The following is a 27,115-nucleotide window of genomic DNA, read 5'->3' on the forward strand; positions in this document are numbered from 1 at the left end:
ACCAAGTCTTTATCTTTGCACTACTTCCAAGCACTTTGCAACTTGTTCTCTAATGTGTGCATTTCTATTGTTTTTGTATATATTTCTCTTGTTTTGTATATATTTGTATTGTTTGCTATTAATTCCTGCTGTCTACTACTATTTATATTTTATTCCGGCACAGTTGGTGTGAAGCACCCACAATTTTGTTGTACATGTACAATGACAATAAAGGCCTATTCTATTCTATTCTTCATCAACCTCTTCAGTGTCTCCACATCAACAACAAGCTTCGCAGTGGCTTAATCCTGCTCATGTGTCTAAGCCAAACAATGAAAACTCCAGGGTCATTGCTCTGTAACAACCAACCCTGGCCTATCTAACCTCCACTGATCTCTGATTGTCGAACATTTCTTGACACTGACTTTTGTGAATACCAGAGAGAATCAGAGCTTCTTAATATTTCTCCTGAATCCATCAGTATGCAGTTAGAAAACATGAATGACACATGCATGGATAATCCAAGGTCAATATCAGTTCTAAAGTGAATCCAGTGGAGGTCACTGTTGCGTGGGAGCTGGTCCTCATGTGTCACCTCAGGGCAGAATTTTACCAACACAAACTCCTGAGTATGAGCTGACCTCAGAGTAACCTTCTTGGATCCAGATGTAAGCGTGTTGCAGAGGCAGAGGTGAATACAGGATTCCCGTCTGCATAATGCAGGACAGCCTCCAGCTGAGAAGGCACTGCAGCAGCAGCCCCACACCTCACATCACATGCACGTTGCATACAGGGAGATACTGGAGTGGGCGTGGTAACAGGCGGGGGGCGGGACTTTAAGGGCCGCAAAAGCCCACCCCCTGAGCTTCTTAAATATTCAATTAGCTCCGAGCAGAGAGGCAGGCATCAGCACGGGGGGAAACTTGACGGCAAGAAGACTCGGTTCATTCATTTTTGGAGCAGCGGGACTGCTTCATGGAGACACTAGCACTCCTGTTGTGTTCCCGGAGAGTTGTTTCACTTTCTCCGGCCTGCCGTTAAACTTTTCACGGCCGTAACACCATGGACCCGCTGTGGACGGGCACCGGCGCTTCGGTACGGCATGCAAATACGTACTCTGACGTCGGCGATCATGTGGCTTTTGGCGTAGATCCTCCTTGTGATCGCCAATTTTTTCTTTCCTGTCGCCTGTTGTCTGCTCGGTTATCGAGCCGCCGAGAGAGTGTTTGAAACAGATTCGGCGTGTTTGTCGGCTCTCCACCGGCTCTGGGATTGTACCGCACTACCTGAGCGTCGCGCCAAAACGGTGGGCAGGTAAGAAATGGAGAAACTCTTCTTCGTGTTTTTTCTCTCTCCCTCATCTCCCTCCTTCTCCCCACGGCTCCCCCCTCGAAAAGTCTCTCAAGTTAAAACTGCGTGTAGTTGTTTGTTTGCGCCCCTCTCGCGGCTCGTTCGGGCTTAGCGTGGTTCCCAAAACACCCACGCGCCTCTGGATAAATATTTTAACTTGTCTGGCCGCGTGAACTTTGCCTGCCCCTGCCGTTTCCACCTGCGTGCTCTCGCAACGTTTCCCGACAACTTCTTAATTGGACGTTTTCGCCTCCTCCGCGTTTCAAGTTGTGTGTTCGGTGTGTTGTGTGACCGTGGCGGGGGAAGGCAGACGGGAGGAACATCGTGCCTACTTTTCCTCCTCCCCGTGTCGACATAACCAGCAAAACATGGCCGTCCTTTGCCGACATGTTGTTACGTCGATGGCGAGAGGGGGAACATTTGGGGAGAGTATTTTTTTTTTTCCTCCCTGCGCCCCTCTGTCACGTTTTCGGGCTGGCCAGAGGAAACAACCGTTGGGACTCCTTACCAGCGGCGTGCACCAGCTCGCATTCAGGCGTGCTGAGGTTTGAGTGTAACTTTTGGAGTCCGACGTTGTTTATAGACTTTGATTCGTGCGTCTCTGCGATGTAGGCGTAACGTTACCCCTGGTGATGCCTCCTCCCCTCCCGAGACCGCGGTTCTTACTGCAGGCAGGCAGTGCTGTTGCAGTGGGTCTGAAACTGCTGTAAAAGCCAGGCGTGGTTCTCTTTTATTAATAATATGAAGTTTGGTCATGAGGCCCGTGGCCCAAACTGTGAGCAGCCTCTGTAGCACTCAGCTGGGGTCAGTGCTCTCTGTCCACCAGTACGTTTTTGGAAGTAACCTGCGTGTACACACTGAGGTGACACAATGCCCAAACACAAATGTTAACACATTGCCCAGTTATACATTTAGGATGTTTCCTATATTAATCGTTGTTTATTTATTTTTACACATAACAGTGCATTCAGATCTGGCTCTGTCATCTTTATTACTGGATAAATACTCATTATGAACATTTGAGGTGCTTTAGGAGAGTTGGGTGATACCTCAGTCTGGCACTAAATTTCTTTACCAGCTATGCAGTAAAATGCAGTGCCGTTGGCTCTGTTAGCGCTTCATTCATGTGGGCAGTCATCATTATTATTTTCCATGCAGCACATGGGAAAAATCATTAATGTGGGTGACTGTTAAATGTTCTTATTTACCAAATAACAGACCGAGGTGTTTGTAATAAGGAAAATTAATGGTGACATTCAGTTACAGCAGTCTGCAGCAACTGCCAGTGGCACTTGTGGTTTGATTATCAGTGCGCAGATTAAATATAAAGCCACACTGCAAATACTGTCTATAATAATTAAAAGTGCACGTATAGTCGGCATGGTCACTCCCTACAAGTGAAAAAACTAGTTGGTTAAAAAAGAAAACATTCCCGCAGTTGTCTGTCTGGTGTAAATTTTTAAAATGTGTTGTTCATTTCACGCTGTTCCCTCAGCTCTACGATGACCTGATGTTTTGTGTTTCTAGGCTTTCTCTGATCAACAGCGATTCCTCCCCTCCCACCCTCTTGTGTTAAAGATGTAAGTGATTTTGATCAGAGTGCAGTTAACCCTCCTGTCAGCCGCGTTACCAGCAATTCCTCTGGGTATAAACTTGGGCTCCGCTCACTAAGCCACGCACCCTTGCTCTTTCTGTGTGAAGAGACATTTGGCTCGTGTTTTTGTTCTTCGCGTGGTTTTCCACTTGTGATCTGCCAAAATCAGAGAAGATGTTATGTAATTTGGAATGACAGCCGGATCGTTTTCATTGGTAGCTGAATAATCAGAGCGGATACCTTCTTTTCTGGATTAGAAGTACACAATCACATTTCGTTTTTTCTCTTTTCTTTTTTTAATCGTAATTTGCTTTATTGCAGAATGGTGTAGGGAGCGTTGCTGCCAAAATTAATAAGAAACCAGAAAATTTGCTCAACAAACAGTCTGTTACAAGCCAGTAAAATCCCTATTGCCATCTGAAGTCAGGTATATGGGACAACATTACTGATTTGTTTTTACAGTTTGGCAGATGTGTTTAATCCCGTGAGAAACAGTTTAATTTATTTATTTATTTTTAAGGGATGTGTTCTCGGTATAGCTCTAGGGATTAGCGAAATGCACAGATGTCGGTGTCCTACCTTGTCCGATGCATCAGCCATCGGTCCACCATCACAACACTGTGGAGAATTTTAGCAAACAGACAATCATTGGGTTTATTTATTAAAGCGTTATGCTGCTATAGTTTTTAAAGAACTGGCATAAAAACAAATCTGCTCTTTTTAAAAGCTGATTTTATTTATTCTCTCCTTCCTAGCTTCCTCAACAGTCTTTCTCAATGTACTGTGACCCCTTCGAATGTCACAGCCAAAACATCCAGCTGGGAAGTGAGCCGCTCTATTTGTTCCTAGAGGCGTTTTATTCGTTTGCTCTAGTCAGATGGTGGAAAATGAACAAGACTCAGTCTGTCACAGTTATTCAAATAACGAGGGGGAAAAAAAAAATCAGAGCATCAAGAATTGGTGTCAAATTATAACCGAGGAACTGAATGAAAACAAAAAGATCTTTGTTTGATTCACTCCCGACAGCCTGTACACAAGCTGTTCCAAATCAAAGCAAAGCCAAAAGGTGCGTTAACAGCGGGAAAAGTCAAGGCTGATGTTTTGTTTATTTAAAATAAAAATAAAAAAACTTACACACACGCTGCAACCAAACTAGCTTTTAATCTTTCAACATTGTTTTTGTATTCTGACAATGAATTGAGCGCAGTCTCGTCAAATGTGACTTTTAGAGAGGACGTGTGATATCTCATTGTTGACAGTCATCAGGATTGGCACAGATGTTGTATGTGCCAATCATGCTAGCAATCTTGTGAGATTGTCAGAGTGCAAATAAGCTAATATGGAGCAGAAAGCTATCAGTTCAGGGTTTTGGGTTTTTTTTTTTTTTTTTTTTTTTTTTTTGTTGTTGCTGTTGTTGTAATAGAGAAATTCTGTATGGTTTTTTTTTTTTTTTTTTTCGATAAATGAAAGTGGACCGGCAGCTTGAGGGTTTTTTTTTTTTTTTTTTTTTTTTTTCCCTTAGACCCCTAAGCTTCCTTGAAGGCAGAGAATGACATTAGGATTAGATAACATATTTGATCAGATTGAACTGTTCTTGGTTTTTGGATTGCTTTTCTCTTCCCAGTCCAGCTCTTGTGTAATTTGTCATACCTTCCCTTCCTTAAGTATGGTTGCTTGACAGCCACCCTTTCACTAAGACCATTCCTGATGAGACTTTAGTAAACAGTAGATGGCTCAACTGAAGCGTCAGATGCATCTGTGCATTTCATTACGTATTACATTTGCTGCCCTGGATGTTAGGCCTGCCACTTCTTTTATCCTCCAACAGAACACTACACGCCATGGAGAGACATGCAGGTTTTTGGCTAATAGCTCTTTGGGAATCATCTTGTTGGTGCAAAAATTTTATTTTGCACCTCTCAGACTTCTATCTTTGGCATATTTTTAAAAAAAAAAGTAAAGTCAACTAAAGAAAGGACAGAATGATGTTTTTGTGACAGGCTGCTAGTAACAAAAGAAACCTATTAAAATTGGTTATTTGATAAGTCGTCTGTTATGTTTGCACACAATAGTTCATATATCTTGAGTTGGATGCCTACTGGAATTCATAGATCAGTGTTAAATCTCTTAACAAACAAAAATCCTCTGAAGCAAATGTGGTGAATCAAGACTTTTACACAGTACTATATATAATGTGTACTTTTAAAATATACTTTCTTTTCTGCTGTTGTCAGCATTTGAAGTAAGCAACAGGTTTCCACATTAACCCCGGGCAGATTGTTGTAGTTTGTTTAACTCAAACAATAATCTGAAGCACGATAACATCAGAGCCTGTTCAATTTACAGTGACAGTTTGGAGGGTGTAATGATGGGAAATTTGTGTTAAAAGGGGTCATTGCCATAATGTACGCTTAGTAGCTCGATGGGCGTCTGCTTGATTTTTTATTTTTATTTTTTTACAGCCGTATGTTAACAGTGAACCATCAACCCACGTTGCTTGTTTTTTTTTTTGTTTTTTTTTCCCTCCAGGTTTATGCATCCGGATAGAAATAATATAAACTGCATGTGAGTGCACAAGCATCAATTTATGGTCACACATTTTTATGTTTGTCTTTAGCTCACGCTTGTATTCCACAATCTACGGCTGCTGTTTTTTAGAGACTAGCAGACCTGTCGTGGGTTTTTAACACAGACTTTTTTTTTTTTTTCTTTTACACTAATTGGGAATGCATTTCCTGACCACACATCACACTGGAATGAGTCATCACGGGTTGGAGGATGGAGGTTGTTGCTGTCATCACGGCCTGTCGTGCTCAGCTTGGCACAGTACTGACATCACCAGCATCTACGCTGTGCTTTGTTCCAGTGTTTTCTCAGTTCAGGTCCTCCTCTCCGCTGTGCTTCCGCCGGCTTCTCAGACGTGTTGTTAGGTGACTAAGGCAACCACAGAGATGAGCTCATCACCTGTAGGTGGGGCTGAGAGGGAGGATGTGAGGAGACAACTTAGGGAAAACAAGAAATCAACACTTGTATTAGAGACGACTTGTGATGTCTGAGCTTGGTACACAAGAAGACGTTGGTTAGCACTTACCGTACTGAAAGTGATGCAGATGGACAACTGGAGCCAATGGAGACTTGAGCCTCACACGCATTTTAACCTGTAAAAGTAATTCTCCATGTTAGCATCAGGTCGATATTTCAGCTTAAAAGAGCTGCCATTCGTCAGCTCAGGACCTAGTTGAATTCCTTGAAATATTCCCCCACAGCAGAAACATTTCCAGGTAAAGCACACAAAAGGTCGCAGCGTTCTTAACCGCTGACAGTTTTACGTTTCCACTAAGGCAATCCCCATCTCTTAATGGATCACTTGATATGGTGTCGCCCGCTCGTTCTCTTGAAAATCTTATCGCCGAATAGGGGGCGGGTCACGGATAAGGAACTGAATGTACGTTTACAATGCTGGAAATTCAAACTGAATGAAGGGTGTCGAGGAGAAAACTGGTGACACGGAGAGAAAGAAGGGGTGACAAAGAAAAGAAAGGAGACACTAGAGCCAGAATGTCTAAGCAGTGTGAGAGAGAGAGAAACAAGAGACAGTCTAGCATTGAGACTGCAAGATAGGTGGGTGTGTGTGGGAGAAAACTGTGTACACTGGAACCCACCATTAATATCTGCAGTCAGTCATTTTATAAGCAGTGGATCATTGTATTTTATTAAAGTGTTCACTGCTTAATTGCCACATTGCTATTCACCAATAGGCTTAAATAATTCTTTTTTTTCCTTGTGTAAGGATTTTACCCTCCTGTGTACATCATCCATCAGCCAGTGGTCTTGTTTCTCACAGCTTCTGCCGCAGGGTCAAACTTAAAATAAGTTGTGCTGAACAAATCCACTGGTGAAATCTGAACTTAACAACCACCACATGGAAGTTAAACAAAAAAAAAAGTTGGGTTTTATCTTCCTGCACACAGTCATGTAGACCATTTGTGCCTGAGGATGTGTACACACTGGCTTCCCTGCTACCATTAGGCTGTGTCCTCAAGAATTTCAAGTTTAAGGGAAAGGGAGAGGGTGCTTGGAGAAGAGGGAGCTTGCTAAAAGGCTTTCTGCACTGCACCACGTCAACCAGTGGAAACGCTCAGACACACCCCTTCTGCACAGCCGAGCCCAATGGGGAAAGGCTGGAGATCGTTCACAACATAAGCCACACCCACTGCAGGGAAGGCAGAGATTGACAGGTGGGAAATCCATCCGCACAGAGCATTGACTGCTCACCGAGGCTCGTGGCAAACACGAAACACTCCATTGCAAGGTAGTTTAGAGAAATGTGGAGGCAGAGTGTCCTCTGCATATTGAGGACATACTATATGCAAACATCACACCGCATTACGCTACAGTGCAATTTCACTTGGGGCAAACTTTGGACTAAAGCTTTAAAAATCTCTCTCATGTTCTGTTGTTGACCTGATTTGACCTTTGCCCTACTTAATTTGTTCCCTAAATATAACCGAATAATCACATTTTTGCCCTTCCCGGAGGGATCGGAAAAGCCTAATATAGTAAGGTTTGGCATGTCGTTTAAGCTTTTAAAAGTGTGTGGAGTACAAGAGTTTTATCTGACGGGAGAGTGAAAAAAGAGTGCACAGCTGGGGTGGGTGTGGTTGCAGTGGATGAGTAGTGTGCAAAGAGGAACACAGAACCAATTCGCCTAAACAAAAAAAAATGTTAATGAGAGATATATTTTTAAACTTTTTTTTTTTTTCCCATTTGTGGTTACCCAACACCACATGTGCTATCAATTCCTTACTTCTTGTAGTTGCTGTATCAAATGAGTGCTCAATGACATTTTGGCCCTCATCATTTGGGTCGCCAGGGGAACCTCATCAACGAGTGTTCATCACAATTGTTATAACATATGTTATGACAACAGTCCTATAAAATGACAGGTAAAACGTTACTCTAGAAATGGCAGAGACCAAGTTTGTTTGTGTAACAATGCCTAAGACTGAGCTGATGGTTATGAAGTAAATATAAATACTGTAACTAGCTTCTACACTCTTTCAGCCTGCAGTTAACTGCTGGTATCCCAAGTCTGACTCGCAGCTGTACGCATACGTCTCGGTCATGTCAGCAAAGCTTAAGCACCAGGCTGCTCTGCTAGTAAAGTTAGCTAATGGCAAATATGATGATAGTGGAATTTACATTATTCAAGTGTCTCCTTGCCACACATTACACTAGCTTAGCAGGCCTCAGGTACTGTCCCCTGGACTAGGGTCCCAAGTAAATCCTAGTGGCAATAGCTGCCCACATGTAAGTTGTGACTGTGTACGTGTTGCACAATAGTGTTGGCTACAAGTCAGTTTCTGTCACACTTCAGGCAACACAAAATCTAAGATAGCCCACCATAGTGTGACTCATATGTTTAAGATGCATCCCATAAGAGTCCAGTAATGTGGGATCCAATGCCATACAAATATATTTATTTTTTAGGATCTAGCGCCCCCCCCCCTTTTTTTTTTTTTTTTTTTCCAAAGACGAAACTCCTTAAAAAAAAAAAAAAAAAAAAAATCAACATTGAGTTGGATTATTCACATCGCAGCTGTCGTGACACTGATTGACCTCTGCAGCATCTCTGCTCTTGGATGCAAGCACACACTCACGCACATTTTCTGTTGGTTACAGTGTTACCATAGTAACACAACCATCGGGTGCAGAGTGGGTGACACTTGGGTATTTTTATAGCCTGCCTTTTGTGTGTGTGAGAGACGGTGCTCTTGTGTGTGTTCAATGAAGAGACAGGTGTGTGTGCTCGCGCAGTTTTAATGTGTGAACAAGATTAAATGGAGGACTGGATTCATGATCAAATGCAGTGTAGCCTGCTGGACGGCGTTTCCTGTGTACTGCATGGGGAACTTGTAATGAGGTCACCACAGGGATGATGAGCCTAGTTTCCTGGAGATGTCATATCAGGATTTGGTGAATTGATCTATTCTAGTAAAGAAAACTCCTGCTCAGTCCCATCAACTTTAGTAGCTTAGAGAGTACAGTAGGGCAGGTAGATTTGAAAAAAGTAGTCCTTGTACCACTATTTTAATCACGACTCCAAGATGGCACATGTAACAATAAAATGCCATTTAAGAAGCATAGGACGGGCCACATTCCCTTTTGGCAGAATCACCATTTTCATCATTAGTCTTCATACCAGCCCAGCAAAAGTAGCACTGCTCTGTTGCTATGCAGAACATACCAAGCCCTCAAACACAGTGCAGTACTTCGCTTTGCTCTAGAGGAGCCGCGTGATGAGATTTAAATTAATTCTGCGACGGTCCGAAATTCTGCTCTTCTCCCCTCCCCACATGTACACGCACACGCACACACACGCCCCAACTGGGACACGTTGTATTAATGGCGACGGTGCTTCTCCTCAACCACACAAGTGAGACGTACGCATTGTCCTCCTCACTGCAGTGGCTGACTCTTGGAACAAGCAGTCAGGAGGGAAAACTCTCAAAACAAGACGGGGAGAGAGGAGCACGCCCCATACAGCAAAGCCAAAAGAGCAGTGCGTGCAATACGTTTTAGTGATAGATGTGTGACTGAGCCATGGAGTCTTTTTTTTTTTTTTCTTTCTTCCCTGTGTTAAAGTATCAGCAAAGTCGTGTCACTCTTATAGTCGGTGCAGTTGCAGTTTTTTGGTTTCTCTGCCGCCTTCTTGTCCTCTGCTTGTTATTTTAGAGCTACAGTGTGCCCGGTTGGATTGTACTTCATGCATGGCTTCAAGTGCGGTAACCGCAGAGGTTGCCATTCATGTGCCTTTGTGACTGGATGCCTGAAAACTCTGGTACTATGTATGTGTTACAACATCAATTTCCTCAGTCGTATTTGCTCCTCTGCTAACAATGAAATCCACCAGCTGTTTAGCTCAATCTTAGTTCAGGTTGTATAGAGCAATGAGTCAATGCTAACCATTTCACATTTCAGACCCAGTGTGGTCTTGCAAAAGACTCCTGATCAGTTTTTGCTTTATAACTTTGATTCATTGCAGTTTTTTAAGTTATCCATTAAAAAATGCTAACTTCTAGAAAAATAAAGCATTGCTATGAATTATTAGCAGTTTAATAGGTAGTGACAAGCTGGCACGTGGGCTTTATACTCCTGATAGGTGTTTTTGTGCGACAGAAGGCTGCCCTGCTTGACCAAGTCCGGCCTTTGAGACACTTTTATCCTTTACCCCACTTTGAGATTATGTTAATGACGTCCAGAAATAGGAGTTGAGTTGAGAGAGCTGCTGTGACTCATCTGCTCACTGTCGTTTCCTTCTCGCTACCGCTTGGATAGATGTCCCGCCTTATACCACTGTTATGTTTCTGTCATATTAAATCATGATGTCTGTCTTCATACATTAGACAGGCTCAGTGGTATGCAGGGTTTGTATTGATTTCCCCTGTGTCCTCCTCAGTATGTATGCCAGTGTGTATCTTACGCTGATTACTGCCTGGGATGATAAATGTATTCGCTGCCTGGCAGCATTAAAATGTTGCTTCTTCAGAAAGACTGCTCCACTAATATAATGCACCAAGCAGACAGACAGCTAGACAACGGGAAAGTACAGACAGACAGACGGCAGCCAGGCAGGCAGGCAAGGGGGCTGCCAGGCTGAGTATTCATACAAGTTTAATGAGCATCCAGACAGTCGGGAGTTTGACTCCAGCTCGGAGCTCACGCTGCACACAGACGCTGACTGGCTGATGAGGTTAGACACACTAACAAACAGGTGGGAGACTGAAGGTTTCACCTGGGTTGTGGCCGTAGCCAAGTTTGAGTACGGAGTGATTAACATTTTTGGTATTTGGTATGAAGTGAAAGTTGCCATGGCGAAAGCTCAGACAGCCAACTAGTTCACATTTCGTTCAGCTCTGCAGCTGAGGTGTTTAGAGCCAAGTAATCATTCTGGAAAGGCCTCATATTCTTTTCAAGGACACCTGATAATATATACATATACTTTTTTTTTTTTTAATGCGTGAGACTTTAGAGTATCCATTAAAAAGTTTATTAAGGTATCTAGATAAACCTAGACAGTTTTTCAGCACTGTGGCTGTTAATCGTACTTGTCTTTTCCATCATTGGATTTGGGGCTCCCAAGTAGCCAGCGGGAGTGCAACCCCTCCCTCCTCTGCTGAAAATGACAGAGTAGAGAGAGGAAGAGGCTGTCTGTGCCAGTGTTTCCTCAGTGTTCACCAGTATTTACACAGGCTTTTCTCTTTGTTTGAGACAGTCCACGCACATGTTTAACTTGACTGCAACAAATCAGACTGCAGTGCGGTCTGTGTTTATGTTGTGTAATATGATGGACTTCTATCAGATTCTGAGCAGTGTCTGAGTCAAACTTGTTCTCGGCGTGTTTTTTGTTTTTGTTTTTTTTTTTTTAATAAAACCGGTGACTCAGTAGTACTGACTTATGAAGCAAACTCCTCCTGATGTCATTCAGTGACTTGGTGAACATTTTTGAGAAGCTTGGAGCAGCGAGTTGAAAGCACTGAGTCATTGTTGAGGCGCGTAGAAATTGCTATAGCATACAAATACAGATGTTGCGTAAAGGAAAGCGTTTAACTTGCATCCACCCTGCTTGTGTGGGTTAAGCTCAGTGCTCCCTCTGCCCTGTTGTGCCTCAATCACCTACAGTGGGGCAAAAAAGTATTTAGTCAGCCACCGATTGTGCAAGTTCCCCCACTTAAAATGATGACAGAGGTCAGTAATTTGCACCAGAGGTACACTTCAACTGTGAGAGACAGAATGTGAAAAAAAAATCCATGAATCCACATGGTAGGATTTGTAAAGAATTTATTCGTAAATCAGGGTGGAAAATAAGTATTTGGTCAATAACAAAAATACAACTCAATACTTTGTAACATAACCTTTGTTGGCAATAACAGAGGTCAAACGTTTACTATAGGTCTTTACCAGGTTTGCACACACAGTAGCTGGTATTTTGGCCCATTCCTCCATGCAGATCTTCTCGAGAGCAGTGATGTTTTGGGGCTGTCGCCGAGCAACACGGACTTTCAACTCCCGCCACAGATTTTCTATGGGGTTGAGGTCTGGAGACTGGCTAGGCCACTCCAGGACTTTCAAATGCTTCTTACGGAGCCACTCCTTTATTGCCCGGGCGGTGTGTTTTGGATCATTGTCATGTTGGAAGACCCAGCCCCGTTTCATCTTCAAAGTTCTCACTGATGGAAGGAGGTTTTGGCTCAAAATCTCACGATACATGGCCCCATTCATTCTGTCCTTAACACGGATCAGTCGTCCTGTCCCCTTGGCAGAAAAACAGCCCCATAGCATGATGTTTCCACCCCCATGCTTCACAGTAGGTATGGTGTTCTTGGGATGCAACTCAGTATTCTTCTTCCTCCAAACACGACGAGTTGAGTTTATACCAAAAAGTTCTACTTTGGTTTCATCTGACCACATGACATTCTCCCAATCCTCTGCTGTATCATCCATGTGCTCTCTGGCAAACTTCAGACGGGCCTGGACATGCACTGGCTTCAGCAGCGGAACACGTCTGGCACTGCAGGATTTGATTCCCTGCCGTTGTAGTGTGTTACTGATGGTGACCTTTGTTACTTTGGTCCCAGCTCTCTGCAGGTCATTCACCAGGTCCCCCCGTGTGGTTCTGGGATCTTTGCTCACCGTTCTCATGATCATTTTGACCCCACGGGATGAGATCTTGCGTGGAGCCCCAGATCGAGGGAGATTATCAGTGGTCTTGTATGTCTTCCATTTTCTGATGATTGCTCCCACAGTTGATTTTTTTCACACCAAGCTGCTTGCCTATTGTAGATTCACTCTTCCCAGTCTGGTGCAGGTCTACAATACTTTTCCTGGTGTCCTTCGAAAGCTCTTTGGTCTTGGCCATGGCGGAGTTTGGAGTCTGACTGTTTGAGGCTGTGGACAGGTGTCTTTTATACAGATGATGAGTTCAAACAGGTGCCATTCATACAGGTAACGAGTGGGGGACAGAAAAGCTTTTTACAGACGACGTTACAGGTCTGTGAGAGCCAGAGATTTTCCTTGTTTGAGGTGACCAAATACTTATTTTCCACCCTAATTTACGAATAAATTCTTTACAAATCCTACCATGTGAATTCATGGATTTTTTTTTTCTCACATTCTGTCTCTCACAGTTGAAGTGTACCTCTGGTGCAAATTACTGACCTCTGTCATCATTTTAAGTGGGGAACTTGCACAATCGGTGGCTGACTAAATACTTTTTTGCCCCACTGTAACTGCAGAAATCCAAAAAATGCATTCAAGGCCGGTGAGGCGGCACTGGTTCAGTGGGTCATATGAAGTGGCTCTTCAGATGCAGCTGACAGATGCATCTCCCATTCTGCCCTACCAGATGTGTGCTACAGTGCTGGATTTTGGGCAAGGCCAGTGAGAGACACTGATGGTAAGTGGTGCTCTTGAGGGCTCAAATGGTTTGTTTTTTTTTCCCACATAAAAAGCATCCCAAGGAGGTTTTAAACTGAGCCAAAAACAGAACTGCAGTATTTTTATATCCGTTTTGTTAAATGAGCTCAGCCATAGTATTTCTCTTTGTTAAATGGCCAGAAATAACATGGCATACAATAGCTCCATATTTACATAGTAGTGTAAAGACTGTCTGCCATACTGTAAGTTTGCTTACTTTGCTTTTGGATGGTGAAAAGACTGAGAACTCTCTTCAAAGTGCTGCTCATGCCTTGAAGTCAATATTCTGGAAAGTGGGTTTTCTTTTTTCTTTTTTTTTCCTTCCCACTGACTGTACTTGACCTTCCACAATGGCTCAGAAAAATACAAGAAATGTGCCAGTGTATGGATCCAGCAGGATTGCAAATTCCCAGACTGTCAAAACACTGAGCCTGAAATTGATTTTAGTTTTTGTCTCTAAAAGCACCAAACACAGTTGGGTGGTGTGTGTGTGTATATACAGCCTCCGTCAGGATGTAGCAGCCACTTGACTACAGCTCCACAGTTGCTATAGCGACACCATGGTAATGAGTCTGCATTTTAATGATACCTCAGTGGGTCGTTTGAGGGGATGAGATATCTCGGGACAATGAGTGGACTTGCGAATGATGGCGTGTTGAAGGGGAATCGCGCCTTTTGATTAATGTGTAGCTGATGGAGAGATCCAGGAAAAGTATGTGAGACTCTCGCATGATCGAAGTTCAGGCCTAATATTTGCAGCTGATGGATTACCCTGAAGTCACATTGTTGCTCTTGCTCTGCCCTGCATCGTACAATCATACTACTTATCGTTCTTCTGTCCAGATTAAATTGCCATGTGATGCTTCTGGGTAAATAGAAGTATGAAATATTTAAATGGTGTTGTATACGTGGGATTCATATTTGGAAGAGGTTTTCTCGTCCTCTGTGCTTATGCGGGTTGATAGAAGAGCACCGCTGCTGCATCGACTCATTTGATTTTTACTCATGTGGATATGAGTATGAAGCTTCAGCGTGAGGCCTCCAGAATATCAATAGACTTTTTCAGTCAGATAAGCTTTTCTTTTTCCTCTCTCTTCCCACTCAGTACAATATTACCCAAGAAAAGTTTCCTATTCTCTCAGTCCTTCAGCTTTTTGTAACTGCTGCTACTTTATGAAGTTCTCATTTCCACTAAAACTCAAATAAAGAAGCTCGCAGCTTTAAAAGATTTGGATCAGAAGCTGCTTTATCTCTGGTTTCTCACTCTGTTCACGCTTGGCAGCACAATCTGATTTATGAATGATTAGTCAATATTTCTCAGGACAACTTGTCTTACAGCAGCAGACCTGTCAGCTGCATATATTTGCATACCGGCCGTGTTGCCGAGTCACAGTGATGAAAGTGTGATGATTAAAAGTTTTACTCTACATAAATAGACAACACTGGAGCACTGTTGTGGAACTTAAAATAAAAATCATCTCATCTAGTTGAATATATCTGCCACTTATGAAGGCCAAGTGAAACTGACAGACTGTAACAATAGCAGGTTTGTGTGATTTAAATAAATGTTGCTTGAGTGACAGATTGGAGAACTGGACTCGTGAGCTCCTTTAGTCAGGGGATCCAGTCATGCTGTTATGGATGGCATTATACTGGCGTTGTTTGGGTCCACTGGTCTCAAACTGTCCAGAGTCTTGAGGCAGAATCGATGCTGGGACAACACCTGACAAGACCAGGTTTGTGCTCTGTTGTAGACTAAACACAGGGAGCTACAAACCCCATGGACAGAGAGCCCTTGAACCGAATGAGACTGTTGCAGGGAATAAAACACAGGTGTAATGTATAACAGCGGCCTCCAACCTTTTTTGCGCCCGACATTATTTTCACGGACCGGCCTTTAAGTGCAACAAAATAAAACTAGTACCGGTACCAAAAAAAAAGAAGATTTATTCATAACACACGTGAAAAGACCCAGGAAAACCGAGTTAACGATAAAAACGATAACAAAATAACGCTGAAAACCGATTTTAAAAACCCTGAAAACCATACATTTCACACCTGAGCCTCAACTCTCACGGACCGGTACCGGTCCGAGGCCCGGGGGTTGGGGACCGCTGATGTATAGTATCTCGGATTTTCTTTTAATTTGTCACATATTTGTATTTATTCAGTTGCCATTTCAGAGAATTGCTGTTTGATCCAATATTCATTTTTCATTAGCCACGCACAGGGAGATGTGTCTGATCAGTGAATAATTAATCCAAATTGCAGTATAGACAACCCACCCACAGGAGGTCACGAGCCAGTGTACTGCTGGTAAATTAGAGGGTTGCATGAGGTACAAAATATTTGCCAAATCAAATATGCAGATCAGAAATAATAAGATTTTCATCCTCTGTGGCAACTTTAAAAGGAAGCAGTTGAAAGAAGAAAAAATGATTATGCTGCTCAAAAAATTATAAGTAAAGGATTTCAACTTGAATATTTCATTCATCAAGACTTAATGTGGGATTTAAATATCCCTTGATCCCTTAACCCCCATACCAGTTGCAGCTGCACCCCTCTGAATGGTATCTTCCTGATAAATAGATGTCCTCTTTCTCTCCACCATTGCCATGTTTGCTCATAGGTGATCATCTGATTCTTTGTTTGAGTTTTTTTTTTTTTTTTTTTAATATGTAGCATGCATGTTGAGTTCCCAGCGGTTGTTGAACTTGGCAGTATATGAATTAAAATGAAGAAGTACAGAGTTATGCATCAGTCTTCCAGTGTATAGTGTTGTTTGCTCTTCTAGTTTACTTCACCTAGCTTCTAAAAGGTAGTTGGCCAGAAAAGTCCAAAGCACTGTTGGACTTTTTCTGTTTCCCAGTCTTTCGAGGGCCAGCTTTGTACTGCTCTGACCACCTGTAAGCTTTCTGCTGTGCTTATGTATCAGCCACCTTTTTTACTTTGAGCCATTTTTGCTCACTGCCCAGCAGTTGGCTTTACCTCCTTTGGACAGTGGTGTGCTGCACCCCTACATGGGTCAGTTTGGTGCCAACTCAAAAATATTCATGTTTCTTCTTTCCCATGTTGGTTTTTTGTGTGTGTGTCTGTTTAAAGGGAACTGATGTTGTGGGAATGTTTATGGTTCTTACTTTGTGGTGCATTGCATATATTGTACATTATAGAAAAAACATTTTATTTTATTTTATTTTAGAGCCCAACACATTTTATTTATTGGTGTAATTCTTTAAAATCATTCCTGTGAAAAGCTGGTATGACTCATGTTATTCATATATTCCTGCGTCTTATGTAGACACATTAGGCCACACATGCCTTGCTGATATAACTGTAACATGCTGCTGTCTGCATACAAATATGTCATTCTAGCTCAGCTTTGATTTCCTTGTCTTTAAAGTTATCATAGTGTCATAGATGTGTTTTAGGAAGTAGAGTACATGCAAAGAAAAGGGAAATATATGTTTTTAAACATATATAAAAAATACACTGCTTTTTCTCTACTTTCTGCCATCTAGGTAGCGTCCTATCATGCAGTCCGAGGAGATCAGCCAGCACTGGAGCTGACACTGTCAGTGAGCCCAGCCTACATGACACTACAGGAGTCCCATCTCTGCCAGACTTTCACCGCCTACTGTCCTCCTCCTTTCTCCAGCCAATAATTTTACTCTGGGGGGGGTGAGTGTTCCTCGGACTCTGATCCCAGTCTCACAAGTTGTCCGGTGCTTGCTACCTCGGGATCTATATCTGTATTCTTCTAGTAGGCAGTCCTCCTGACTGCACTTCAGCACCTTAAGAAGGTCTTTGCATACAAGTCCTGCATCCTGGAACTTCAGCCATAGCCTCCTTTATAGCATCCCTGGCCAAACACGAGCACCGGGACAAACCCATCCACCAACATGTCCAGTCGACGTAAGGCCTCCACTCCCTGTATGATCCGACCAGAGCAGACAATGGTGGAGCTGGATGATGAAGTGGAGGACTCTCAGAACATGGAGGTAGGCTCTGCCAACAGCATGTGGGTTTTCAGTATTGTTTTATTTATTTATTTATTTTTTAATGGTGTACTTAGTTGAATTACTTTTAGTAATCCATATTTGAATAATTGTTGGGAGGAAGAATTAGATTTGTTTGGAGTTCAGTGGGCATGATTCAGATGATAAATTGATATATCCAGATTTAAAAATGTAATTCTGTTGTACCTTCTCCTGCCAGACAACAACAGAGAACCATACCCAAGGGGTGCCTATGGATAGCAGTTCAACACAACCCGAGCAATCCATGGACTTGGATGTAATGGAAAAGGCCTCTGACCCTCCTTTGGCTCCTGACAAACCAGCAGCTGAGCCACCAGACGTTTCTAAGCCTCAGCGCAGACAGCAGGGGGGATATGAGTGCAAATACTGCCCCTTTTCTACCCAGAATTTGAATACTTTCAAAGAACACGTAGACGCAAACCACCCAAATGTCATCCTTAACCCCCTGTACCTGTGTGCTGTCTGTAACTTCAACACAAAAAAGTTTGACACCCTGACGGAACACAACGAGAGGTGCCACCCAGGGGAGAGCAACTTTAAATTTAAACGTATAAAAATGAACAACCAGACAATCTTAGAACAGACGATAGAGGGGTGCAGCAACAACGCTGTCATTTACAACACTTCTGGTGCCATTTCCGGCAAAGGGGACGAACTCGGCACTGTGCCACTGAGCAAACCCACCACAGTCAAAATCGGTAAGCCAAAAATAATGACATCGGATAACAAACGGACAGACTCCCAGTTGGGAAAAATAACTGCGGATCTCACCAAGAAACCAATCACAGCTGTCAATGTGAATGGTACGGTCATCATCCCGGAGTCGACTCTCCTTAAAGCAGACGGCCTTTCTCACATCATGCCTTCCCTGCAGCGGCCTCTAAACTATACCCAGGTAGGAAAAAGTGGAGGAACAGTAAGCAGGAATTAGCTTAGCTTACCTGGACATGAGTGGAAACAACTAACTTCATTCTGTTCACATTTAAAACCTTTATTTTGAAGCAATTTTTTTAAAATAAAGTCATTGTTTTAAATTATACAAGATGTAACATAATTATTAGTTAGCTTAGTAGCCTGGCTAGCTTTTTCTCCTGAAGAATTTATGCTAACTATGCTAACTCTAATTCTTGGGCTTAGCTCCATATTTAGTAGATAGTAGTTAGAGCGATATCGCTAGAACCATACAAAAGTTGGAAGATTTTGCTGTTAATGCTTTGTTACAACCATGCACTCAATAACCCAGTTAGTTTTGTGATATTTGGATAAGTGTTTATTTTGTGCAGTTTATCATTGCATGCAAAAAAACACGATCTTCATCTGCAGTCTATAAAAGCAGAATAGCTTACATGGCGAATTAAGTTTTCTGCAGGTTTCTTCCTGTTAAAATAGAGTTTTTTTTTTCCTTCCCACTGTCACCAAGTGCTTACTCTTAGGAGGGCATCTCATTGTTGCATTGCACTTTTTTTTTTTCTTTCTTTTTTTTAGGTGCCGAAGATTGCAGTGCCCCTCAACACAACCAAATACAACCCCACATTGGACGACAACCTGACGCTGATCTCGTCCTTCAACAAGTTCCCCTACCCAACACAGGCTGAGCTCTCGTGGCTCACCGCAGCATCAAAACATCCAGAGGAGCAGATCAAAGTCTGGTTCACCACACAGCGGCTCAAACAGGGTATCAGCTGGTCACCTGAGGAGGTAGGAGAATTGTGTTTATTTTTGTACCAATCAGGTTGTGGGACATGTATAACATGTCTGTTTTTCAATGACAGGTGGAAGAAGCGAGGAAGAAAATGTTCAATGGTACAATATCCTCCGTGCCTCAGACTTTCACCGTGGTTACTCCTCAGCTCAACTCCCAATCATCTACCAACCAGTCCACCTCAAGCACGCCCTCCAAACCCATGCAGCCAGCAGCCTCTGTCCTGCAGTCCCTGCCCTGTCAGCTCCTGGGACAGACCAGCCTTGTGCTGACTCCTGTAGCCAATGGCTCTACTGTTACTTGTGCACCACTGGCACTCACAGTGGCTAACCAGGTACAAAGCTCTAGGTGGAAAATGGCAGTCTTTAAGGCAGCAGAAGCAGGGGAGGGGTAAAGTTTGCCTTTGACCAAACTGTTTTAACTTGCCTTAGCTTTGAGCATGGAAAATGTTCTTTCATGATTACTGCAGGTGGCGCAGTCGCTCAAACGACCCTTAGCCTCTCCTTCGGTTGCTACAGAGAGTAAACGGCCCTCCATCATTCAGACCATCTTTGCCCCGATGGCCACATCCAAGCTGGCATCATCTAAAGTGCTGAGTTTCACCGTTGACCCCAATAAAACATCAGAGCAGCTGTCTGTGCTGAGGTCCAGCTACACACAGTGCCCTTTCCCTGAGGAAGATGAGGTAAGAATAAGCGAGTGAGAAAAGTTTTTTGTGCTACCGTGATAGGTATCACTGCTTGTATTTTCTAGTTGTTGTTTTTTCCCCAAACACCCAGGTGGTTCTTTTGTTTTTTGTTTTTTTCTTCTTCTTTTGGCTGCTCCTTTTAGTTGTTGCCACAGTGGATCTATCTGACTTATCCATAGCATCCTGATCAGTCACACTAACCCTCCATGTCCTCCTTCACTACAACCATGAATCTTTTCTGGGAAGATTCATGGATGTGGGGAAGAGGTAGTCCTCTTTGGTCTTTCCATATCCCATATCCCTGCTGTGTACATGTCCATTTCCAAACATGCAGTTGAGGGGAAAATTACTGTAGTTATTACTTTGATGTATCTTGTCATGTGGTAGATTTACAGGCTGATAGAGACCACCGGGTTATCCAGAGGAGAGATAAAGAAGTGGTTCAGTGAGCAAAGACTCCTCAATCTCAAAGGTATGTGACGTATTTAGTGCTGCAATAAGGAAACATGTGAAAAACAAGAGCACTGAAGGGCAAGTGCTATACTAAAACTTGTGTTTTATGATGTTTTTATTACAACATACTGACGTCAGTCTGTTTTTTGGGAATCCCTAATATTGACCTCTGTATTGTTTTCATAGATTATTTGTGCTCATGTCAACATTTAAATTTAGTGTAGTATTTTAATCTTTTTCATTCATTGTGAAGTCAGAATATTGTACAGGGGGGATGTTTTAAAGAGCTCAAACAGAGTGCTTATGTCCTCCAGTGACTAATACATTGCTTTAAAGTTTGGAGATGATCCAGTGGAAACTAATTCTTTTTCCTAATTCATATGACCCGTCATGAGCTTGAAGCATTGCCTACTAAAATAGTGTATTTTATTATCTTTATAAGCAATAAAAAATTACAAGATTATATCTTTATTTTGCAGTGTCTGATTTCATTTTTCGCATTTGGTGTGACTGTGACCTGATTTTCACCTAAATTAAATTAGTTTGAGTTTCTGTTATTATCTAATATTCTACAGAATTTGAAAATGATATCTTTGAAGACTGGATACTAATCTGCTAACGGACAAGTCATTACAAACTGCCTCTTTTTGGCAAGAGAACTACATTTTTCTCTATGTGCAACAAGTACATTTAGTACTAAAAGGTGGATTTCAATGGCTACATCACCATAATTAGAAAATTATACTCTAAAGCTGGCCTTTAAGGATCGTTTCTAGGCATTGTGCTGTATCATCCAGAAATAATACTCACATGTGTTGTGTTAGAAGAATATCCTAGCATGTTTTGGTCCGTAAATATTTCTTTCTGTCGTACTTGAAGGTGTTCCTCCTCCACCTGTGCTGGTCAAAGCAGAGGTAACACCACTTCCTAAAGATGCCCCAATAAAGAAAGCGGTCCCCAGCCAGTTTCCACTGTTAGAGAGGGTGAAGGGGAAGTCGTCGGAGCAGCTGAAGGCGCTGGAGGAGAGTTTCCAGAAAAGTAGCTCTCCAACAGAGGCAGAGCTAGGTAAAGCCTGCAGCAAAGTCTCTCTCACAGGGGGGAATAGCTGTGTGCATGATAGGGAAAAGTATTTAAAAAAATAAAAAACAAGGCTGTTGGTCAAGTTGGAGTGTTTTACATTAGCCTTGTCGTTTAAATTTTGCCGGGCAGTACTGCACAAACATCAGTGACGTATATCACAATAAGCCCAAGCCCAGAAAGCCCACTGCCTTGCAACACCCCTAGTTTGTAATGATGAACTCCAGTGGTTGCACAGAAAAGCTGGATGTAGCAAAATGATACAAACGCGTTTCTTCAGGAAAGTGTTGGCAAGTGTCCTGCTCATGAATATAAAACTGTCATGTTATATGTAACACCAGCTACAGGTGGAGACATCTGTCCTGTCAACTTGTGTTCTTCTGATACCTCATTAGGCCTTTTTGAGCTTCACCAGGCTTTGTTGAAAGATTAACCTACATTTTAGTTAGCTAGCATCTTTCATGACAAATCAGTGAAACCCAGGAACAAAACTTTCAAGCAGAGATGAAGAAACAAGAAGAAACATTAATGGGTGGAGTAGGGATTTATGTTATGAAGATCAAGGTCACCAGAGTTTAAATATTTCAACTGAAAGTGGTGATGAGGACCTGACCAAGTGGTCAAAATCAACAGTGAAAATTAGTCCATAGTTGATATTGGCATGTTGGTGTGGTGAGCTAGAAACATGCAGGAAGCTCTCCACCACGGTTTGGTGCCCCTGTTGAGCGCAGCAAAGGCCAGATAACATGTCCCATTTCCACCCAGGAAAAGTGAGAAAAATGAGCCGAGGGAAAGTGAACAGACACAGAGCCCAGTAAAGGAAGGACACCAGCCAGCACAACCAGGGTGCTGGGACATAACCGCGGTGGCACAATATGACCCAGCCCCACAAGGTACCCACCTGATCTCCACCGTGACTGAGGGGGGCAGACCACGGGAAAGAAAAAGAGGCCCCTATAGATCCACGTCCCACAGCAACCCATACCACCCAAGGTAGAGAGCCGCAGCTCTTAGATAGGGCCTGAAAAGAAAAATGCTTTTCCATACGTCTACCAGCTGCAGGTCACCCAGTCCAAAGCCAACCTGGCAGAACCCATTGGATGCCATCCTTGGGGTGGATCCATCCCCCATCCAGCACCGAACCCGCTCTGGCCAGTGCCAGGAAATGACCTTCAACCTTCCCACCACAGCAAGACACCAGGCCAGCCCCCGCACATCACAGATCTTGCAGTAGACAGAAACATTTGAGCACTGAAGGCTTCAGCCAAAGAAGTTATCTGCAAACTTTCTAAATTTGCTGAGAAACTGATGTCATGTAATGAATGTAATTTTTCTTTTATTTCTTGGTGGTTAAACCATCTGACTCCACATTTTTTGATGTGCAGATCAGAGACATAGGACAGTCGCCTTGGAGATCAGGAGTTAATTATGCACAGAGCGCTCTGTGTCAGTCAAAAAATGTTGTGAATTACAGAACTTTTAATGTACTCGTTAAAAAGTGAAGTGGTATTAGCCAACTAGTTAGTTATGTTCTATATCATGGTCCTAAATTTAGGATGTAAATGTTAAAATTTCTTTAAGAAAAAAGTAATATTTTCTTCAGTCTTTACTAGTTCACAGCATGCGACTTAATTCCCTTCCGCCCCAGAGGAGCTACGGGCTCGTCCCTGGTGGGTGCCTGGTTGGCAGGAATAGCAGGAATATTTTTAATGAGGCCATTTTTTAAGACCCCCAGAGACAGACCAAATTCCAAGGTTTAAAAAAAAAAAAAAGAACTTAAATAAATAAAACTGTGAGCTATTGAACTCCTATTGTTCTCCTGCAGATCAGCTGGCCCAGGAGACCAGGCTGTCCAAGACAGAGGTTGACTGCTGGTTTTCGGAGCGCAGGGCACTGAGGGACAACATGGAGAAGACTTTACTCACAATGGCCGCTAAGAACACGGAGGACAGAATAGAGCGGCCGGGTGCGCTGCTTAATGGGGCTTCTCATCGAGAGCAGGACGGGAAGCCTCTCCGCTCCTCTCCGCATCCGCCTGTCCTTTCCTCCTCCTCGTCTTCCTCCCCCCCTGTGCTTGCCGCTTCCTCCCCTCGGCCTCCGACCCAACCCTCATCTGCATCGCCTCCCATCCTCACGTCATCCTGCTCCTCTTCTCCACATCCTCCCATCCTGTCAGCCTCCACGAGCCCAGCTCCCATCAGCAGCCGCTCCCTCGCCCTCCTCAGGGAGGTAAGAGTTGATAAAGACACATTTCCATTTATGCTGATTACATAGCAGAGTGTTAGAATATGCAACAGAGTATAAACATGAACTAATGTAAACCTAATTTTAGGAAAAGGTATTTTAAGTTAGTTGGTGAGATGTTAAAGAAGTGAAACATTGTGGATGGTTATCATATAGAAAAAATCTACATTATTGACTCTGTAACACACAGCAAGATAATACCGTAGATGAGTTTCACGTACGGTACTCTGCAAATTTGGAACAGAAAATTTTTCACACATAACATGCGTATATTTTTAGCACTTTGTTCACATATTATCTTCCACATGAAAACACCTAATAACATGTTGCATAACCATTAACACACTGCACATGCCTGCTGTAAATGCTGGCAGTTGCAATAATAAAAATAAATGATAATAAATTTTATTTGTGGGCACCTTTCAACACAAAGCAACAAGAACAGTATTGAAAGGTCAGGATAACAAAAATATTAAACATAGAACATCTAAAACAGGATCATATGTAAATGAACCAAATGGGATTTCAGCTAATATTTGAACTCTGTCAAGGAGTCAAGCTGACGAAGGTGCTATCGTAACAAGTTCCAAGAAATGGGGAGCGAGTGAGCTGGGTGGACGTAATATGGTCCGTAGACTTGTTGTAGAGATCTCTACCATCTGGAGCCAATTGGTGTCCCAGAAAAGAACTCCTCAGAAAGAATGCAGTTAGAATAATCCAAATGAGGTGACTGGACTATGAACCAAGGCTTGAGAAAGAAAGAAAAGGGCGAAGGCTAGAAATGTTACAAAGGTGGAAGTAAGCTGAGCACGAGACGTTACTCATGTGGGATTAGAGTGACAATCATCCACTAGAGATTACAAAAGGTTTTATTCTGGAAAGTGAGGCTTTTTGATCTTTTGATAAGAATAACTTTACTTTTATTGCCACTGATACTGAGCTGATTGACTGTCATCCAAGTGGTGATGTCCTGTAGAGGAGGTGAGGAGTGTAAGAAGTAATACTGCGTCTACAAAAGAGCTCCTTGCACATGTAACCCGCTGATTTCACCGCTGCTTGTCAAGGCTGCTGCCTTTTTCTGCTGGAAAAGGTCATGTGACTAATCGGCAAAGGACATACTGTGATTGATATTGACATCATTTCCTGTGTGCCAGCACTGCATGTGTTATCCAGGGTGGAACAAATACATTGTCATTTTGAACGCTTTATTTTGGATAATGTTATAAAGTACATAAAATATATTTACATGTTCCTTTCAGGTGAGCATTTTTAAGTTGGCTTTTGTAGTTAGTTTTGGTTGGTTATTGGTGCTCTTTACAAATTTTTACATGTCATTTAATGTATAACACTGCATTCCAGATTTTAATAATCCATAAGCCAATTGTTAATATTTGTATGACAAGTTATTTAGTTGCTAATTGTTTAACTTGAAGCAAGAGCACAGAGGCCCAATAAAACATGTTGTTTTTGCTTTGTAATTTTTGAATTCCACGTATATCTTTGTTGCTTGCCATGACAGACGTTTTGCCGGACCCAGTGGCCATCTCCTGAGGAGTACAGTCAGCTGGAGGTGCAAACAAGTCTTGGACGCACTGACATTGTACGCTGGTTCAAGGACCACCGCTCTGCACTGAAGAACGGCGAAACTCTCGACTGGATGGAAGGTTTCCAAGGCGTTGCAGAGAAGCAGAAAGCAAGCCAGGAACAGAACGGTCAGAGTTCTGAGAAGAACAAGTGCATTTCCTTGGAAATCAAGGCTGTAAAAGGTAAGTTTTGGAGGAGAACATAGAGTAGTGTCATTTTTTTTCTTTTCTTTACTTTTTTGTAGAGTCTGAAACTCTTTGGCTTGTTTTGGTGCTTCTTTTGCTCATTTTCCAAATTCTACATCTCTGTGTTCAGTGGACAAGGCTGTTGAGAAAGTATCTACTCCAGAACAGTCCAAACAGCCAGAGCAGGACAAAGTCCAGCGGTTGACAGACAGACTGGCAGATGGTGTGACCGACCTGAGCCGGACCAGGCCGGACCAGAACAGCTCAAATGCCACTGAAAAAGGAAGGTGAGTGAAGAAGAGGCAAAGAAAGTCTTTTATCTTCTATTGTCAGAGTCATGTTAGGCAGAACAAAAAAAAAAGAAGAAACTTGCTGCCAATATTTGATTTTTATTTATGTATTTATTTTAAACTCCTATCTGAGGAGTTATTTTAAGATACCTTTCCAAGAGCAGTCCAGAAGTACCGCATCATATGGACACTCTAAGCTGTGGGTGCCGAGCTACTGATTTTCATGAAGGGTTTATGCTGCATTTCTTAGAAACATCAGTGCAAAGCTTAAAGAGAAAGTCTTTTCTTTATTTCCAGTTCCCAGAAGCAGTCTGTTTGTGTTCAAACTTTCAGTCTGGTTTCTTGCCAGGTGGGTAAAGGTGACCTTGGCTGTGGGGGAGGATGGTGAAGGAGGAGCGGAAAGACAAAGGTTGGCAACTGACACGGACATTCTGACCTTGGAGCAACCGGGGAGGGTCACTGGTTGATGGTGAGTTGAACTGGGTGAAACAGCCCTTTTTATTTGTTAGCAGTGTGAGCTTAAATCTGTTGCAGTAAAAACAGAAGACTGATGTGTGAAAGCATTGCACCTTCAAAGTCTGCCACAAAGGTTTCATGGTGTCTCGCTGCCTCTCACTCATGCTGGGATATGTTCCAGTCCTCTGCAACCATCCTATAGGAAACATGGATCGTGCTAAGAGATTTATTCATGCCAAGTGAAGCTTGGCTTAAATAAATGGTGAACTGCTCCTTTTTTAAGATGCCACAGCTGCAGCCTCCGGCTATCCAGGAAGTTATTAGTGTGCAATTACCTCTGATTGGTCCTTCACAAAGATAGCAGACACCATCAATTAGCATGGAGATGGACTACATGTTCACACACAAATCATTACAGTCACAAGAAGGCAGAGCAAAGGGAGCAGATGACAATAGATTTCTGTTTCTACTGTATGTCCACAACAGCAAACTGTCATAAAAATATTGAATTCTAATCTGGGGAAGCAGATGAAACACATTTAATTTGAACACGAAAGGAAGAACTGTAACACAAGTATTGATTCAGGCTTTGTCTCTGGTTCTGTACAGTACATCACTGACTGCTGAGTCACCGACGACCTGAGATGGCCAAACATGGAAGCAGTGATGTCATTGTCTGCCTGTGATGTCATCCCAACATTCTGGGGGACTGTGGAGTTGCACCATTAAAGCACTTGATGGAAGCGTAGACCCTGACATTTAGAGGAGTGCCAAAGCTGGACTTGATGCATTGCTCTTACTACAGTGCTCGCTCTCTTTGTTTTTTGTTTTTTAAGAAAAAAAAGAGCCCTGTAAATATTTTCTGTATTACTAGAGTTTGTACAGTTTTCCTGAGAAAACGTTTTTGTTTTTTTTTGTTGTTTTTTTTAAAGAAAAAGGCTAACTGTTGTCCCAAAAACCTGGAATGTTCGGTTTGGTTTTGTTCTTTGAGATCAAACTG

At 42.7% G+C, this 27,115-nt stretch overlaps 1 protein-coding gene across 3 annotated transcripts; it reads left to right on the plus strand.

Moving 5' to 3' along the window:
- Positions 1-875: 875 nt before the first annotated feature.
- Positions 876-27,039, plus strand: zhx2a (zinc fingers and homeoboxes 2a). 3 transcript variants are annotated; one of them, XM_086310648.1, is made up of 14 exons: positions 876-1,293; positions 2,857-2,909; positions 16,918-17,397; positions 17,615-18,331; positions 18,922-19,134; positions 19,209-19,472; positions 19,608-19,823; positions 20,214-20,298; positions 21,159-21,344; positions 23,182-23,585; positions 25,120-25,366; positions 25,500-25,656; positions 26,009-26,128; positions 26,725-27,039. In XM_086310648.1, the coding sequence occupies exons 3-13, from the start codon at positions 17,299-17,301 to the stop codon at positions 26,124-26,126; spliced, it is 2,706 nt and encodes a 901-aa protein (XP_086166774.1). In that variant the 5' UTR covers positions 876-1,293; positions 2,857-2,909; positions 16,918-17,298; the 3' UTR covers positions 26,127-26,128; positions 26,725-27,039. The 3 variants fall into 3 exon arrangements, with proteins under 3 accessions (XP_086166774.1, XP_086166775.1, XP_086166773.1); XM_086310649.1 differs by lacking the exon at positions 2,857-2,909 and adding an exon at positions 13,219-13,379; XM_086310647.1 differs by lacking the exon at positions 2,857-2,909.
- Positions 27,040-27,115: the final 76 nt, after the last annotated feature.

Source organism: Aulonocara sp. 'chitande type north' Nkhata Bay, linkage group LG11 (genome assembly GCF_057382095.1).
Source record: "Aulonocara sp. 'chitande type north' Nkhata Bay isolate Kocher_YH1m ecotype deep benthic linkage group LG11, A_spYH_male_GT1.1, whole genome shotgun sequence".
Lineage (NCBI taxonomy): Eukaryota > Metazoa > Chordata > Actinopteri > Cichliformes > Cichlidae > Aulonocara > Aulonocara sp. 'chitande type north' Nkhata Bay.